Raw genomic sequence first — 19,082 nt, 5'->3', positions numbered from 1 at the left:
GGGCTGGAATGTAGATGGATTTAGTCCACTGTGGTGAAGTTCTGCAGCTGGCTGTAAAAGCTGAAGTGTTGCACGTTGCCAATTAAAACCAACACTGTCTTTAAACATCTTCTAACAACAATTTCCCCAGCAACAATGTGAACATCTTTTCAGTCTGTGAAGAACAATAATTTAGTTCTCTGCAGGATTATTTTACAACATAGAAATGTCGACACATATTGTGTGGTCTTGTGCAATATCTAAAATGTATTTGATAACCGTTTGCAGACTTGCTGGAAAGGAAGATGCCTGCCAGCATCACTAGCATAACTTCAGCAGTTCCCTCTAGTCTCCACTGTATGATCTAATACAGTGGTTCTGAAACTGTGGTGCGCGTAGCAGCAGTGGTACGCGGAGCGCCGCCAGCTGGTACGCCATATGATCCATAGAACTGTGTTGTGTGCGCTGAAATATCGAGATGGTTTTCATATTTTCTATTTTATTACGTGTCGAATACGCAGCCTACGTACTGCGCGCTAATACTTCAGTGGACACAAGAGATACTCTGTAATTCTATACCACTCTTTAGGAATGCGTGCTACGGATGAAGTGACCAATTGTATTTTTTTTTTAAACTATCTCCAGCAAATAGGGAGGTAGGAGAATGTGTGTGATTTTGGAACAATGCCAATGTTGTAAACACAGGAATGCATAGAAATACGTGCTACTAACGCTTGTAATCTTGTGAGCACAGGAAAGCGTGATAGATAACAGAAAAATATTTAAGAACTGTTCTAAGTTAATTTGAGAAAAATACACAGAGCGTCTCTGCGTTTCGCTCCCATGCGCATGAAATAAAAACTTAAAATAAATAGGGTAATAAAAACGGAAACAGGGAAAAATGCAAGCTTGCTGATTGCTAAAGCAGGTAACCTCCACACTATTTTTGAAGAACCTTATTTACCGTTGGCAAAAGAGCTGACACCTACTGTATTATGTGTGGAGAAAAAGCTGCTAAACAGCTCGACCTGCTGCCCCCTGAAAGACACAGTCATTCATAGAATTATTGAAATGATATCAAAAGTACGCTGATAGAGCGCGTTAAGATGAGCAGATTTTTTTCACTGCAATTAGCTGAGTCTGTAGTCAATTTGGCCAATCCACTCGTTTACGTTAGATACGAGTTTGAGGGTACGTCCCATGAGGACTTTCTGTTATGTAAGCCGCTACCAACAGGAACTACAGGAAAGCACATATTTCAGCTTCTGAATTAATTTATCGAAGAGAATGGCATCGACTGGATAAAATGTGTCAGAGTTTGTACAGATGGTGCTAGAGCGATGACAAGCCGACATAGCGGTGTAGTTGCACGAATTAAAGAGGTTGCACCAGAAATTAATGGACGCATTGTAACATTCACTGCGAGAGGCAAGAAAATGCCTGACGATTTAAAATCTGTTAGACTCTGTTGTGAATTGTATCAAGGCTCGAAAAATGAATTTACATCTGCTTTGCTCGACTAAACAGGCTCACCCCTCTCACTGAAATGGTGCTCTTTTATTATTTTTATTTGTTGTTGTTACTGTTTTTTTCTGTAAAACGCTTTGAGAAGCCACATTTAAAGGCACTATATCAAAGTTTATTATTATAATATTTATTATATGTAGGTGTGTGCACGCACACTCATGTTGGTCATTGAGAATTTCTGGGGTTCCTATGAGATGATGACTTAGGTAGGTGGTACTTGGATGCTTTGTTTGGATTAGGGGTGGTACTTGGTCCAAAAAGTTTGAGAACCACTGATCTAATAAATCTTCACCTCTACACAGCCTAAACCTCCAACAGCTCTGAATGAACAGAAAGTAAAGGCTACATCTAGGGATTAATAAGAAGTTTAGAGAAGTACACAAGAATAATCATATTTACTGTTGCAGTAATTCTATTAAAAGCAGTTTCACACAGTCTAAACTGAACTCACAGATACAAATACGCTGGGTGCAGCACTTTTCACCAGGGCGCCGTAATCACTCTTTTCCACAACTATCTTGATGTGTTGAATATTCTTTGATTGATGACACAAAGTACAATAAATTAAATTTTATTTAGGATATTTTTATAGCATGCGTAGGCTGCAAAGGAACAAGTAAAGATGTATTTCATGCTGAAAAGAAAAGAAGGCTCCACAGCTGAAACATTGTGCTTCTATTTTTCTCATTTCAGCATGGAATAAACCTTTACTTGTTCCTTCGCAGTTTTAAGTCAATGTATTTACACAGACACAGTAGAACCTTGTTTATCTGCTGGACTCAAGGGCAGGATCACATTAGCACAACTTGTCCCTGGAGACAATGGCATATCAGAATAATTTTAAATAGTCAGGCACTTCCTGCTGAAGCTAATATTAAACACAACCATTGCAATAGTCTATGTTTTAAATGTAATGTTGAAAATCCAGCATCATTCATTAAAGTGTAGATGAGGTAGAATTCTGCACCAGAAAGGTGTTAATTTAAGACCGACAAGTTTCAACGAACACTGCAAACATTATTCACCTGAATACTTTAACCCAGATTCAAATCCATGTGGAATTTTAAAAGTGAATACAATCATTAGAGTAACAGCAGGAAGATAGTAGCTGGAGGCAAGTTGTTAAATTTCTTCAAGCTTTACTAGGGGTCATGAAAAGCAAACAAGCAGGGATTCAGCAACACTAAGAGGATAACCTGTCTTTTCACAGCATTTGCAGCACAGCAATGACAAAGTAGCATTACAATGCTAATGAACAGCAGTCTCACCCATCTCTTATCTAGCAATACTTCCTTTTGCTTCCCTATAAAAGTAACATAAAAGCAGTTTGTGACTGCAGATACAGCCAGCATGCCAGTGAAAAAGATACACAACACAGGATGAAAGACTTTAAGGAGGAACCTACAGCGGCTATGCAAGAAAGAACAAACAAATGAACAAGCTGTGAAGCCCTCTTCAGGTGTGAGGCATTAAGGATTTATTGTTCTTACAGCATCATGGGTTTTGGCTCAGTAAAGCAATTATACCAGTCAAACACCCTACAAAGAGCAGTGCACTGAGCTAACCTGCTGTACAAGATCTGTTCTCAATGTGTACTGACTCAACTAGTCTCAGCCAGGCTAAAAAAACCTAGTTAGTGCCAGGAGAAAACAAAGCAAAAATATTTTTACGGTGCATATTGATTTCAATGTTTTTAAACAAATGCATCCACAGGCGCTTCTTGTTCACAGCAGGTAAAGTGTGTTATTTCTGAGAAGTGAAACGTTTTAGAAGCTCAGACCCCTCCTCCCAGGACAGCCGTGTGTCAGTCAGCAAGCAGCCCTTGGCATGATCCCATGTGCCCTGCCTCCAGCCCCACAGCAGGAGGCATCCGACAGCTCAGGAAATGAGTCTCCACCCCAGCACCACAATGGAAACTGAGGATCAGTGCACGAGAAATGAGAAACGAGAAGGTGAGAAAAAAGTGGGAAAGAACCAAATACTCTAATTCAGACAGTGCCATATCTGGCAGTTTTATTTTGTACATAAGTACCAGTCAATGCAGCAAGTTGCTATACAGTGCATTTGGCCTCTGATTCTTTTAATACCAGCAGGACTAAAATGTGTGCATACTCTACGGAAATTCTGACACAAAATCTCCATCTCTTTGGTTGTGAATAAGGAAGCTCGAAGAAGAAGTGCTCAATTTGTGGGGATGATGCAACTCTGGGTGATTGAAAGGAGCATTGCACGGTTTCTTAAATTTACAAGATTAAATCATTTACACATCTTTTCAGCAACAGTACCCATTGTGAATGCTGGCCAAAGCACACTGCAGACACTACTGAGGTAGCAGTTAATGAAAGTTGGTTTGAAAATGTGCCAACACTCTATTTGCACTGTGTGCATGCATTAAAATCATGCAGGTTCTCCTCATGACTGCGTTTTTACATTTTTCCAGAGTTTACTTTACTTTTTTCTTACCCAGTAAACGTACTACAACTAATTCCCTATCTGGAGTGTATTCAAACTGCAAGTATACAAAGCCTGGCAGCTGGTTTTGTCTTTCAATCAGTACAAAAGCAATCAGCATTTTAGTTTTCCTCAGTAAACATTGTAGTGGCTCAATCTATCCCCCATTTATCCATGCACTTATGTAAAACTAGCATGTTACAGAATCTCAGGCATCATTGGGGCACAAATTGCAAACACACCACCCCTATATTTTCAAGGAAACAATGGAGGAAGTGCTGAGCACATAGTTTTACAAGGACAATATGGTTGTTCCTGAACAAGACAGTCCACATTACTGTGCACACAGTCTTGGCTTTGCTTGTGCTCAAAGGCACACATATTGAACAGCAGTTTTGTGCTCAAAACCAAGATAAAACATGCTGTAGTTTGCAGATCTCACAACTGTGCTTCTTGTGCAGATTGGTAATTCTGTCTCTCCTCACAATGCACACTATTTCTCAGTTAGCTTCAACTTTCTTTTGGGTTAAGAGAACCAGATTATAATCCTTTTAAAGTATAGTCTAAAAGCTTCAGTATTCCAACTTTAACGAAATGACCAGGAAACCTTCTGACACTTCTACAACCAACACGGAGATGGAATGAGCTCCTGCACACTGAGGCTCTGGCAAGTCTCCTCATTCATACAAGCACTGGAGATTTCAGCCTGCTTTCATTCATGGTTTTATACTTCAAATTGCAAAGGTTTAAAAATCCTACAAAATAACCTAAAACCTCAAAAGGAAGAATGTTAAGTAGAAATGATGGCATCACACATGCCTCAGCTTGTTTTATGTGCAGAACAGGGAGATGAAGGAACACTGGAGGTTGTGAGCAATCCTGCACTGCTGCTGTAACCTGCGGTCACAGCCTGGGAGTCGTGCAGCCTGATGACTGTCAGCCACCTCCAGACACAAGAGGCACATTGTAGTCCTTGATTTGGACACAGTTCCCAAATGTTATTGGTGAATCAAGTATTCAGTTTAGCATCCAAACCACAAGCCAACAGCATCTGTATTAATCACTGGGTAAAGATTATAACTGTTTATTCCCTCTGATGGAAAGAACCAATTAAGATGATAAATCATTGTTCTTTAATACTGTCTGTAGTGTGCACACTGCTTCTGTCTTTTCACACACTGTAATTTAAAACACAAGCTACAGAACAACACAATAGTAAAACCACCCATTCCTGCATGTCTAAGCACAGAAACCAGCAGACCTAACGTTAACTACTTAAATATCTGCTTGGGCCTGGGGTGGAGCTGCTGGCTGCACTTCACTGGGGAATGATGTTGGCCATCCTGTATGTACGGCTCTTTGAAATCCTTTGGGACTAAAAGCACTATACTGTATATATCCAATAAATTATAGATATTATTGTGTTTGCATCAGTTCTCTGTCATCTCCTATTAAAAACAATCAACAGTAAATTATATAAGTCTTTTCCTGAATTGTACAAAGCAGAGCAGCTTAAACAAAGTTTGTATTCAACACCGTGTACTGGCACACTTTCAGCATACTGATCACACAAAGCAGACTCTGAATTTCTTTCCAGGGGGCACAATACTTTCAAATAAACTGGTGCAGACAGGAATATTTGGAGTTGCAATTGCATGCCTAAGAAATGAAGAAATCCTAATTCAGAATTAGACAGTTAAACATTGTACAGCACCATCCCTCTTTACAGTACTGTACATATACTGCAATAGTAGACAGCACTACAGCATCTGAAAAACCTTTTCTTGGTTTTCACAGAAGACTGATTCAACAACAGATTTGAATTTCCTGTGCAATCTACACATTATGAACAAGGAAATAAAAAACGAAAGCATGTCTCTTATTAGCAATGGGACTATATTATTGACAAAACCATGACATTTCATTCACTAAACCTTGTCTGAGATCTATGAGTACAACATCACTAATCAACAGGCAGCAAGCCAACTGATACTTGCTAACAGCAGTGAAAAGAGGATTATTTCACTCACATCACAGCATGTTTCACTACCTCTTCATAATAGCACAGTTGTGAAACTACTTTAAGGAACATGTACATTTAGAGAACCAAACCACATGATAACTCTGGAAAATAATTTTCGGAAGCCTCTCACAAAACACATGCAGTTACTGCATGACATGAAGTAGCTTACTCCATGAATTGAGTTTGGTGTGCTACCTATTTGAAGAAATATTGAATACAGAGGCACAGTTGTTAGCATTACTAACTGGGGTCCTGGGTTCAATTTCAGTCTTAATGTACTATCTGTCTGTAGTTCTCCCCGTGTTTGTGTGGGTTTTCCCTGGGTGCTCTGGTTTCCTCTCACAGTCCGAAGACACACTGGCAGGTTAACTGGCTTCTGGGAAAACTGGCCCTGCTCTGAGTGTGTGACTGTCTGTCTGTGAGTGTGTCTGTGAGCTCTGTGATAGACTGGGTCAGGACACTGCCTTGTGCCCCTGACCTGGGAGGAACGGTTAGAAAATGGTTGGATGCATTACAGAAAAAAATGTACAACAAACACTTAATACATTACATAGTTTCTGCATGTTGATTTGATTAATTTAATTTTAACACAATTATAAGCATGTGTCAGGCTTCTTCCATGCTGGCCAAGATGAAATAAGTTACATTAAGGTTCCCAGAGCAATCTCCTGTAAGGTGCCATCTAAATTAGTTTTACTGATATCAGGTGTCTACTGCCCCTGAAACCCAGCACACCCACTCTGCCACACACTAATCCATCACGTAATCCATAACACTAATCCACAGCGATAGAGAGGTGCAGGGGAACTCCATTCTTACAGGAATTATTCCCCACACTTAAATAGGCAAATACAACTTCCTTTTAGATACTTGAGATCTCATGAGAATGATAAACCAACTCATTTTACCATGTAATTCATCCCTCTGTATCAGAAGTGAATTTTCTTCTTTCAAAAAAGCAAATATGTAACAAATCAAAGACCGAATGCAAATACCCAAATTCAATTAGCAGGCTATTTTCAAATAGCTATCGGCTATCAAAACGGACTCACAGAAACGAGGGTCACAGAACTTTAGCTTAACACGTCAGCTGAAAGAAAGTAGATGAGGCGCTTCAGTTCTCTCAGGGCACCCAGTGAGACAGGAAGAGGAGTGCTGAGCCACAACTTTCCCTGTACAAGTCTTAACCGCTGGGGAAAGGGAGTGCAGTAACAAAAGGATGGCCAGCAGGGGCCACCGGTGAGCCTACAAACAACTGCAGAAATGGTTAGTAAATGTTAATCTCATAGTAAATGTTAAATGTAATTGCATTGAAAGTTTCCGTTTCTACATTGGGCTTTGCATAAAGGTGTGGTTGTTCTTATTGTACATCAGCAGAGCTCTTCAGAGTAACTGCAGCCTCCACACCTTGCTCATCTGTGTTAGCGTTTTATACTGTAGACAGGGCAGGGAGTCCATCTTAGACTCTGTGTTACATCAGTATGAGGAGTCCCTGTTTGCCAAAACACCAAGCCAGGCTGTTTCAGGGATCTTCCATGTGCTACATACAGTGTACACAACAATTAAGAGCAATGAAAATGGAAGAATAACACTTAACAAAGCAATAAAGGTAAAAGGTAAAACTTAATAAGAAGTAAATGCAAAAGCTATTTTACCATGTAATTCATTTTTGCAGGGGTCTCAGATGGTTATTTGAGTACCATTTTTAAATGTTTCCATTAACACCCATTATAAGATTTACTTGTGTAACTTATTTTTGGCATTACACAATTTAACATTAAAACTATTCTAAGCCATGCTAGATATAATTGTTGCCTGAGGAAGACCATGATGAGATGAAATCTCTTGCCTCTACAATGATGTGTAATTCTGTTATTAGTTGATATACTGAGCATTTCATATTTTCTGTGTTTTACCCAAGAGGATTGGGAAAATTTGACTGGGAAACTGTCACTCCTGGCCTTCTGGATGGAAACACTTTTGTAATGCATATAAAAACTATGGACCTCTATAGAATGAGAACCATCAAAAAAGCTGTCCTGCATTTTGAACCATCATTGTGGTGGGTGTGCCCTTTTCTTTTCCCTCATGGATCCACTGTCAAGCACCTTAAATTTAGTTCTTAAAAATGTACTAATGCAATGATGCCTCCTTGCAACTAGTTCAGCATCCTCTTTGGACATTTTCTGCCCTCTTGGGTGAAGAGGAGGACTTTGTTGAAGCCAGCTGTTTCAGTAAGACTTACAGGGGGGTTGACTTACCCTCTCTGGAAGAGATCCACATTGTAGAACTTGTGGAGCTCCACAGAGAATTCCACAGTCGCCTGCACCTCACTCATCTTTCAGACTAGAAGCAGAGGCAAGCAGCGTTTACATCATCGCCTTTGTACCTGTGTGAGGAAATGTCACCATCAATTACAGCCATCACAGCCAACTGCTATTGTCTTATCAAGATGTTCTGTACATCTAATCTAATACCAAATTCAAATAATTCACCAAAACATATTTAATCACGGACAGCATTTGCACACAATTGCCCTGGAAAGAAAAACCCAGGACAAATATTTTACTAGTCCTTGTGAATACCTTAGTACAAAACTATATTTTTTAATAAATTTCTATATAAGACCACACAGCAGGCAGTGGCATCTTCAAAGGATTCACAGGATCTCACTTACCATTAGTGAATGAGATCTAGATCAACCTTTGCTGAAACAAAAGCCTGTGCCATAACAGGATTATAACCACCCCAGGCACAAACTGTTCTCACCTCGACAGTGTGGCAGGAGATACCACAGTTTCAAAACACAGACCACTGGGTACAGAAACAACTTTTATCCCCAAGCGGTATGTGTTATGATCAACTACTTAGCTAACTGCAAAATTACTAATTGCTAAAAATTGCAGTTAGAATATTGCAATTTTGCATGACATATAGCAACTATTCTTTACTATCCCATATTATAAAATATTTATTGTATGTTGTACTATACTGTTTACTGGAAGGCACTGTCTTTTTACTACTCTCCTACCATTTGTATGTATTGCTGTCTTCACCTGTCTGTATACTGAGAGAATAAGAGTGATTCATAATTCCAACATACTTGTTCCTTGAATCTGAACTTGAGGAAAGATTAATTAAGGCAGGTGTACTAGTGCTGAAACTTAGCTTTTGGAAAATTTCTTCAGACTGTACATGGAAGCAGTACCATCCTACAGTAATTCCCACATTTAGTTTTTTAGGGAATGACAAAATCTAGATAGAAAAGAAACTACCGTGTTAACATTCAAAATAATCCTAGAAAATACTCTTCATCGAAAACCTCTATCAGAACAGCCCATATGTGATTACAGTACAGCCAAATTAAACAATAGACAGCCTACAGTTTCTGACTATGTTTGACTGCGTAATGAACTGGTCATGGTAACAAAAACATTTTGTTGTTTTGGTTGACAGTGGAATTCTGGTAATTAGATACTCTTAAGGAGCTTTCCAACCCTGGTATAGTTTATATCCATTGTGACATGCAAAAACAAATACAGCTGACAGAAAAAGAGAAACGAAATAATGTTTCTTCAAGCATTCAAGTACATTACATTAAGAGCTCGGACAATAAATAGATTCACTGATTAATTTAATTGCACAAAAAACGGTAACATACAAATCATTTTTAACGTTGGGAAAATCACAACTGCAAAAATTAGGAGTTTAACCACCTCTGCTTACTTGGTATTACAGTACATCCATAAAATCCAAGATTTAAAGACACACACCCCACACACTATACATATACAGTACACGTACACTCTGATAACTATCAGTTGATAAAATAAGATCAAAACCTCTCAATTACACTGCAACTCCAAAATTTAATAAAGAAAACAATCATACAAAAAATAATAAAAAACATTTGATGTTTGGAAATTTTTGGAACATTTCTCACAAAGGAACCACACTCTTACAGTAGGAAAAATGCATCTTTCCTGAAACTTTGCTGAGGTATTGTGGAAATACAACACCTTTATAGCAGCACTTACTTAAGCACTATCCCTCCAAAAAGACAGAACTGAAAAGTCCAATCTATCAGTGAAGCCTTACTGAGCCAAGAATATTGACCAAGGAACTGCCAGTGTGGGAAATCAGATTTCAATGTGAATGCAATTAGTGTACACAAAATATTATTATAATAATGTGTGTATTAATATAAGTTATTATTCTTTTTCATATTTGAACAGGACAGCTTCTTCAAATGTGAAATTTGGACACCATCATTAATAGTTTTCAAAACAAAGTTGCATGTTCCAAAGTGCAATGTTGGTGTAATTTCAGTTTCTGGTGTATAAAGAGTGAGCAGATTATTTCTGAACATCAGAGAATGGCTTTGTAGCTGAAGAGTGTAAGTAATCATGCAGAAATAAAAGCGCAAGAGCAAAACAAATTAAACTCTCCGAAAAGCAATTTAGTGAATTATTTAAAAGAAATCATGGACATGAATGTAAAGCAAACTTTCTCCATAGAAAGCAGTGATGCAGTGGTTAGCACTGCTGCCTCTCTGGGGCTCGGGGTTCAATCCTGGACCTGGGGGGCTGTCTGTGTGCAGTTTGTATGTTCTCCTTGTGTTCACATGGGCTTCCTCCCTCAGTCCAAAGACATAATGGTGGGTTAAGTGGCTTCTGGGAAAACTGGCCCTGGTGTGTGTGTGTTCTAAGATGGGCTGGTGTCCCGTCCAGGGTGGATCTTGCCTTGCAACCCTTGCTTACTGGGATAGACTCTGACTCACCTGTGACCTTAAATTTCATGAAGTTATTAGAAAATAGATTTGATTTGCTTTGATTTATTTCCACAACAAACCCCACTATATTGAGCATTATGTGAAATTACAACTAGATTTGAAGAATAAAAAGCAAAAATAACTTGATAAATATGATCAGCATTTTATCACTGAATTTGTTTTCACTATCATAAAGAATATAATAGTGACTTCACATTTGCCTATTTCTCCAGCAGGCAAGATCAGTTCATAAAGCGCAGCTCTAGTCCATAATACCCAAGGAAAACAACCAAAAGGATCAGATGTCCAATTAGAAATCCCTATAGAAGTACAGAAATCTGCAGTAGAATAGGCAGAAGCAGTGATGTGCCAAAGGAAAGAAAAGGGATCTTGAAAGACAATATAGGTAAATCCACATTTCTATGGCATTGCATGAAATACGATCACTTATTGCATTAGAAAACTTAGTGTAAGAGAAATAAAGAAACAAAGAAAAAAATGGGTATATGACGAAATTTAGGCAATATGCTTTAGTACAGACAATTTGCAATACATTAGTATTTGGTACATGAGCATTGTGATTTATGTAGAACTTAACATCAGCCTTTACATTCCAATCAGTTTTCACCAGATCAACTTTATGCTTGTGGCAATGTTGAAGATGAGCTCCTGCCACATGAGAGGCTCCTGAGAGAATGGCATGGTCTCCGCTGGCAGCTGGGGCACGCTTGGTATTCAAATCCAGGATATCCTTGGCTGAGGTTCAGACCTAGAATTGCACTGATCCACCCTAATGCTTCACACTGTAGCGTTTTTACACTGTCACACCTCTCTTCTGCCCACCTTCAGAAAAACTGCCACTGAATACTGACAAAGCTGAAGAGTGGTATGTTTTATGAAGTGTTTAAGTTTAACCATCCCGTTGTTTTATTGCAGCAGTTCATTTCAGCCCAATAGCCATCTCCTCAGCAAAGGCTTCCGGTCTGCTGGAAATCCTCGGTGACCATTGTGAACTTGTGTGTTTTTACTACTTTTACAGAAATATTAAGCCCTGTACATACATTAAAGTCATTCACAAGATCTCTGTTGGATCATCACCTATCACGCACAAAGTTTACTCTGACGAAATGGTTATTGGGTTTAAAGAAAGAAGGTTTTCTTCCTTTCCTACTTCATCTGCACCACTTTCTCTAACACATCTAGATACAGCAGTAGGTGAAACAGGAATGTAGGCTGTAATCTGTCTGTAGGAGTTGTCTTCATTAGCTAAAAAGTAAGGCTTTATTTGTTTGTCATGTGTGATTTCCATTTCAGGAGGTATTTGAGCCTTGAGCTGCAGTGATACTTTCTAATGTGCTGCTCGACAATCAATTGCATTGTACCATAATACTAATTTTACCCCAGAATTTAATGCATCATTTTCCCTTTTCCTTTTTCCTTTGTTTCCATAATTATTTTATACACTATATACTCAAAATTAGTATCCACATACTTCACTAGTGAGTTACAGAAGCACAGATGCAAATGCTTTGATCTAAAGGCACTTTTTCAAATGACAGGACATGTTCCTTTCAGATCTTCTGAATGTATAAGCTGCAACACATCAACAACATGTGGTCTTTCCATTCCCTGTGCATGAGCCTAGCTTCTACAGTGCACTGAGTTTCAGAACATTACTAATTGACAATAAAAATGCCCCAAGAATACTAATTCAGTTCTCATGACTGCATCTACATGTTCAGCCTAGTAATTTATTTTTGCTGCTGCTTTTGAGTCATGATTTCTCTAACTCTTCTCTTTGGTGACTGTTAAAGGTGAAGTAGTCTAACCAACAGCAGCCCCACAAGGGCCAATGAGGCAAAAGCATTACAGAATGACAACCATAACTGTACATAGTCAGACCAATCCAAATAAATATAGTAGGTAGTAAAGTAAGTAAAACTTAAGTAAGCAAGCTACTCTCTAAACTAACCATCTATCATGATATAGGATTAGGCCACATCTGCCATTCAGCCACTAAGGATATGTTTAACACAGAGCTCTTGAAGAGCATCCTGCTCTTCAGTGGGTGTCTATAGACGGTCACTCACTCATTGACCCATGGAGGTTCATCACTTACTCCCTGTATCCTGCAGGATAATAAATGACCTAGCATATGTAACACACCCCAACTTTGCTTCTGACACTGACATTTTAGACACTGTAGGTTTGGTCTTTACCCAGTATTTTCTCAGCTGTTTTTTGTTTTATGTCTGTAATAAGACTTTGCTTTGCAAACGCACTCTTGGGTCAATTCCATTGGCTACAATGCAATCAGGCTCCTAGGTGCGATTTCAGTTCTTTACATTGGCAGACAGGGTTGGCTTAGGTAGACTGATATTTCAGAATGGGCTTCTGTGGTGATGCTGTTGCAGATTGCAACAGCTGGTCACATGTGATAAGTGTGATCCATGACTTTGTGGATGAGTGTAGTCGTAATAGTGTATAGAGCAAGTAAGAGAAATGTATGAATAGACGTGGCTACAAATGTCTGTCTCAGTCTCCTACTTGTGGAATTTGAGCTGACTACAGTGCCGATAGTCATGACACCTGCTGTTGAGATTGTATGAATTATATACGGGTCTGTTGACTACTGATCCAAGCTACAAGGAATGGGGGATACTATTGTATGGATGCATTATTCATTGTAGGTTTGGAATACGTTTACTACAAAGGCCCTTCAGAGAGCTGAGCAGAGAGACACTGACAAGCTCTTGTTCACTCAGCTCTAAAGTACAGGTATTTCTGAGTGATTTTATACCTTAGGCATGACCATGAGTAACTTCCTCGGTTAACATAAATGTGGTATTAAGAAAAAGGGCACACTCTGCATTAATACATTAACTCCTTAACACTGAAGGCAAATTCCACAAAATGAATGTTCAGCTGTCAAACATTCTTTGGGGATCTTGGTCAGCATAAAGACCAGAGTTACACCAGACAGGAGGTCTGTCTTTTAAAATAATTAAGGAATGAAGTCTAACTGAATTCTACACTATTCTGCTCTTTTGCAAAGAAATTCAGTGTACTTGACATGTACTGTATGTTGTGAAACTAATATTTCACGAAAATTGCTAATTCCACAAATGCACGTACTTGAATTGGACCTGACCCATGCATTTCAATTAAATTTAGAATTGAGGCCAAATCTTTGATAAAGTTCATTCTAATCTCTATTAGCCATACAAAGCCCACTCCTACCTACTGTAAAAGACTGAGCTCTTACAGGTTAAAGCACCAAGAAAATTGCATGAAATGAATAGTCAAATGTAATTTAATGAAAGGCCACTGTTCCTGATGCACATCTTTTAGGGAACCCCCAGAGAGCTTGGCAATTACAACACCTTGTTATTGTAGGCCTGGGAGGTGCACACAATAGTGTGTCTCTGAACCTTTACTGCATTGGCACATGTGGTAGTTTTGTTCTGTGCCATTATGCAGTTATACATCTCCAGCTCTGAGATGGAGCTCATTCTTGTTCCAGCTCTAAGACCCTACATGCAGGATGACAACACTCACTCTCTGCCCATTTCCAAAAACACAGCCTCACAGTACCTGCAATGGTAATGAAGCAAAGTTCCTCAAGCACTCTTATAAACGCCCCATAGCCAGACACAACTCTTCCTTAGCACAACAAACAAATAATAACTCACAAATGGAGAATATGAGAACAAGCACTGGTTTCTAAGACCTTACACTGCAGGTTGCTTGTATAAGTATCAATCATAATATCATAAAAGCTTTTAGGAGAAACTACAATCAGCTCATTGCTAAGTCTACACAACCACCTCACTTTAAAGCTTTAATCTAGTAAAAATCTAAACATCTTAAAGGCTGAATTACTTCTGAAACAAGTCTGGCAAATTCCAGAAACAATGTGCATAAATATAAAAATCATGACTAACATGCTTGTCTGGCAGGAGGAGTGTCAAAGCCTAGTGTTAAATTCGCAGGCCCCACACAGCAGGCTGTAGGGCTGAAAATAACATGTTAGGCCTTGTTTCATGAACAACATCAACTTACCTACTGTAACTCCCAGCAGAGTGCACGCTTCTCATAGTGGACATGTTCCTTCACAAGCAGTGGAATTAAGAACCCCCATCACAGGACCATTCTAGAACAAAACACAGGATGCTCATTTTCACATTTTCACAATGGAGCTTGGTGAACTAATTTCAAACAGATCTTCTACAATGGCAGAAACATCAGGATGCCAAAGTCAGAGCTCCAAGTCAAAGTCAACAAACAAGTAAATGAGCAAATCCTTAAAGCACAAACTGCTTGCCGGAATCTGTAGGTTTTGAGTAGGCTTTCTCCCAGTCACAAAAAGATTTTAACTTTGATGACAATACAAGGAAAATGTCATTCATAGCTTATCCTCTGTGTCTTTAATTTTCTTCCTGCTTGCCATGACAATAACACATGCCATGGCACAAGGCGGCCACTCTAGCAGTCCCTACACAGCAGGACTCAGTCATTTGGCTCTTGGCTCTTGTACATTGTAAGTAGCACACTAACATTCTGTCTCAACCTTCTGAATTTTAAATGTGACTGAAGATTTTGCTTAACCAGCAGTTCTTCAGCACTTAGTATCTTAGCTAACAATGGATAACATTTAGCAATAACACTGAGGTCAGGTTTTTATTTGCAAAGCATGTTTTTGTAGAAGGAGTGGGTTGCTTGATGTGCAGGAGTTGTCTCTTGATTTCATATATCCTTTCTACACCTTACAGAATATAAAAGGTACTGTATACCTTACAGTATGCTGTACAAAATAACCTTGTGAAAATGACACAAGAAAAGCAACTGGGCTTTTAAAGCTACAGCATCTCCTTAATTATATCTCAGGAGCTTCTAGGCACACTCCACATCCTTCATTGAATTCAACTCAGGTCTTAAAGGGAACATTACTGTCTCCATTTCAAATACAGAAATGTTTCCCTTAAATTACAAACAATTATGGACACCCCATAACAGAAATATAGATAGGTTTCACATCGACGATGACTGCTGTATAAAAGATAAAGCAAAAAAATGCCTTGTTGCTTAACAGAAAATAAACTTCCTTTTATAACCATACAGACACATCAACCAAAAACATTTAAAAAAAAACATTCACTTGGAGTTCCAGGCAGTACAGCTGTACAACCTGACCCCAGGACACAAAATCAGACCAGGTCTGAAATCTTACCACACTGTCAGGAATGTTGGTCACATCTCTACTCCTGTCCGCACTATAGAACAGCTGTGCTCCAGCCGTACTGTATGAGTACTGAAGCTTTTTTTCTTTCTCTACAGTATTACTGTTGTTTCTCATTTACTGTTGTCATCATTTTATAAATCATCTCGATTTTTGTTCCTCTAACACATTAACATTCTCAATTGACTTAAGTGGTTGAATAAAGGATTAGAAAAATTGAAAAACAGGAAAGAAAATAAAGTTCATGAAGACCTTTTCAAAAGGTGCACTTAAAATTCAACCAGTTTTCTTTTGTATTGTATTTTGTTTGTATGATAAAACAAAACCCCAGCTACATATTCTCTACATTGGCGATACCACAGCGGAAATGAAAACAGACTTCTTGATTAAGCCAATGCAATTAGCGAGTTATTAACTCAAGTCCAAAAGACAGAAGACATCATGGTTACTACAGGAGACACCCATTAAGCCACTTCTTCAGTGTGAGAGTTTGGAACACTATTGTTGCCTAAAGTCACTAACTGTATCATTGTCAGAGGTGGCCAGAAACAGGATTTGTGTACAATTTAGGTCACCACATTACATAGTTAATATTGCTGCTTTGGTATCAGACTAGAGAAGGGCAACCAGAAACCCTGAAGGGCTTCAGGGAATGTTTAGGGCAGAAATGGAAGCTATATAAAAGTGTGTTTAAAATGAGAACAGGTGGACCTCTCTACACAAGGATTGTGGAAATATGAAGCAAGCTACCCAGCTATGTGATTGAAGCCAATACTGTGGTGTCTTTCACAAATAGGCTGGAGCAGATCCTTGGATCAGTTAGCTACTAACTACCAGAGAGACAAGATGGGCTGAAGGCCTCTTGTTTGTAACAATTATTTTCTTCCCAAGATTTAAATACTGAGGCAAAAGCAGAGTGCTTCAAAACACATCCTGGTGCTTCACAAATTGAATATCTAATTTCTTCAAAGTTTGAATGTTAAAAAGCATTCCTGTATTGTGTGGAAACACATAGTATCTTGTACTACGTTAATTTCCTTCAGATGTGTGCTTGGTGTCAGTTTTAGTATCTCTGCAAATCGTACAGTTATTTAACTCATAAATTAAAGTCTTTTCATATTGTTTTCACAAGACACACCCTGTCAGGGAACTGACTTTTATGCTACACTGAATTCGCCCATGAGCAATAATCCATACTGACTTTCTGCTGCTGACAGTAAATGACACCCACAACCATAAGGTTACCTGTATTCCAGTCTCTCCAGTTCTAAAGCAGGATTAACACACATCTCCAGAGAAACAAGCATCAGTGATCTCTGGTTTGACATCTGGAATGCCGGCCCAAGAACGAAATTACTTCTTAGCAAAACCCTACTGAACCATGTGTCCCCATTCTAATATTTAAAAGTCACAGGAAAGTTAATTTGCCCATGCTGTTTCCACTGCATATGCCGATAAAATAAAAAACACGATACTTTAAACCATTTAAAATGTTATAATTATCCCTGACCGCGCCAGTAAACCCATTTAACGTAATTTCTGTTTAAGTTCATTAGCAGGGTGCAGTACCACTAGAACTCCATAAGATAAAGCACTCCGAGCGGTCTAAGGTACTTTTCAGCCATTGCAAATACTAAGCATTTTATTGACCACTGTATGTCAAAACAGCATTTGCACTGTGTATCATTAGTAAAATGAAACGGTTACCAAAAATGATGCGGACATTGGGATATATTAGGAGTGATGTTAAATCCCAATAGTGTCTGTCCTCTTATAATAGTAACATCACTTTATTAACCCTTTAAAATTTCTTGCATTAGGAATTGTCTTTTCGCATACCCCAGCTTGCTCTCCATGAGACACACAGACACACAGATAGGGAGAGAGCCTGGGGTCAGAGCACAGGGTCTGTCATTGTACAGCGCCCCATGAGCAGTTGGGGTTAAGGGCCTTGCTCAGAGGCCCAACGGAGTAGGATTCCTCTGCCGGCTGCGGGATTTGAACCGGCAACCATCCAGCCACAGGCGCAGATCCTTAGCCACTGAGACACCGCTCCGCCCCAATTCTTACTTATAATAATTGTCTTTAGTCAATGACACACCACCACTTTTAGAACCATACTACTACATGAACCTTTTTATTTAAATGTATTATTAAAATACCTATTTCATGATCTGTCGTCAAAAGGATAATAAAATGTTTTTTTTAAATGCGAACAGATTCTGCACAAGTTTTTTGTTTTGTTTTTTTCGCCCTGTAAGCGGTCCGCCTTGTGGTCTGTGCAGTAGAGCGGGGCTCCAGCCCCGGAGGAGACGCTCTGCCCGGCGGGCCGGTGCCCCGCTCCTCTCCGCTCCTGCGCGGCCGCAGCCGGCAGGCAGACCGGGACCAGGCGCCGCGGACTGCGCACACGGCGGCCACAGCCGCATCTCAGACCTCCGCTCGCAGCACAGCTCGACACGTCGCGATAAGCACACCGAGCCGGTAAACCCGCATACCTCTACCTCCAGCAGGGTCAGCGAGTGGAAGGCCGAGACACCGATCTAAATTTGTTTACGGCGACTGAAAAGGGTTTCCTTTCCCCCGCTCCAGCTTTTACGGCATACCGCTGGGAAATGCGCCTCCTGTTCTTCTAGCCTTTCTTCTCTTCTGAGTGCGGGATTCAGAGAGTGAACACTGTATATTTGTCCTTTTCCTAAGAGAAATATATATTCCGCTTTATGCGAGGAAATCGTTTTTTTCTTCTTCTTGTATTTGGGAGAAAAACATGCTGCACAGTCAGCCCCCAACAGCAGCCATACCGACTTGAATACCGTGGTGTTGGTAGTGTACTAGTAACTCTTTCTGCAACACTGGCTGCTCGCCGAGAGGGGAGGAGGAGCCCAGACTGGAGCCTACTCAGAGCAAGCAGGTTCTTGGAGCAGAAAACAACTTCAGGCAGGTTGCTATAGTGCCGTGAAATTGAGGAAAGAGCGTTTCATTACAAAACCGGAACTTAAACTCGTTCTGTTTAAGGTAGATTCCTATTTTACGGAATACCTTTATTTTCTCAAATAATTATATATTTTTATTATATAAATATTATATATAACAGA

General features: G+C 39.4%; 1 protein-coding gene across 7 annotated transcripts in view; it reads right to left on the bottom strand.

Moving 5' to 3' along the window:
- The window catches only part of fam135a (family with sequence similarity 135 member A), a 43,824-nt gene that overhangs the window by 21,268 nt on the left and 3,474 nt on the right, over nucleotides 1-19,082 (bottom strand). For 4 of the 7 annotated variants that reach the window (XM_015362942.2, XM_015362946.2, XM_015362948.2 and 1 more), the window contains exons 1-3: nucleotides 18,486-18,936; nucleotides 14,814-14,904; nucleotides 8,242-8,369 (exon numbers count right to left, since the gene is read on the bottom strand). In XM_015362942.2, the coding sequence (XP_015218428.2) occupies nucleotides 8,242-8,318 (77 nt within the window). In that variant the 5' untranslated portion in view covers nucleotides 8,319-8,369; nucleotides 14,814-14,904; nucleotides 18,486-18,936. Of the gene's footprint in view, nucleotides 1-8,241; nucleotides 8,370-14,813; nucleotides 14,905-18,485; nucleotides 18,937-19,082 lie in introns of those variants that run through there. The other 3 variants (XM_015362945.2, XM_015362944.2, XM_015362943.2) reach the window with 2 other exon arrangements.

The sequence above is a fragment of the Lepisosteus oculatus genome, chromosome 17, assembly GCF_040954835.1.
Source record: "Lepisosteus oculatus isolate fLepOcu1 chromosome 17, fLepOcu1.hap2, whole genome shotgun sequence".
NCBI classification, from domain to species: domain Eukaryota; kingdom Metazoa; phylum Chordata; class Actinopteri; order Semionotiformes; family Lepisosteidae; genus Lepisosteus; species Lepisosteus oculatus.
This window is presented reverse-complemented; position numbering and strand designations above follow the sequence as displayed.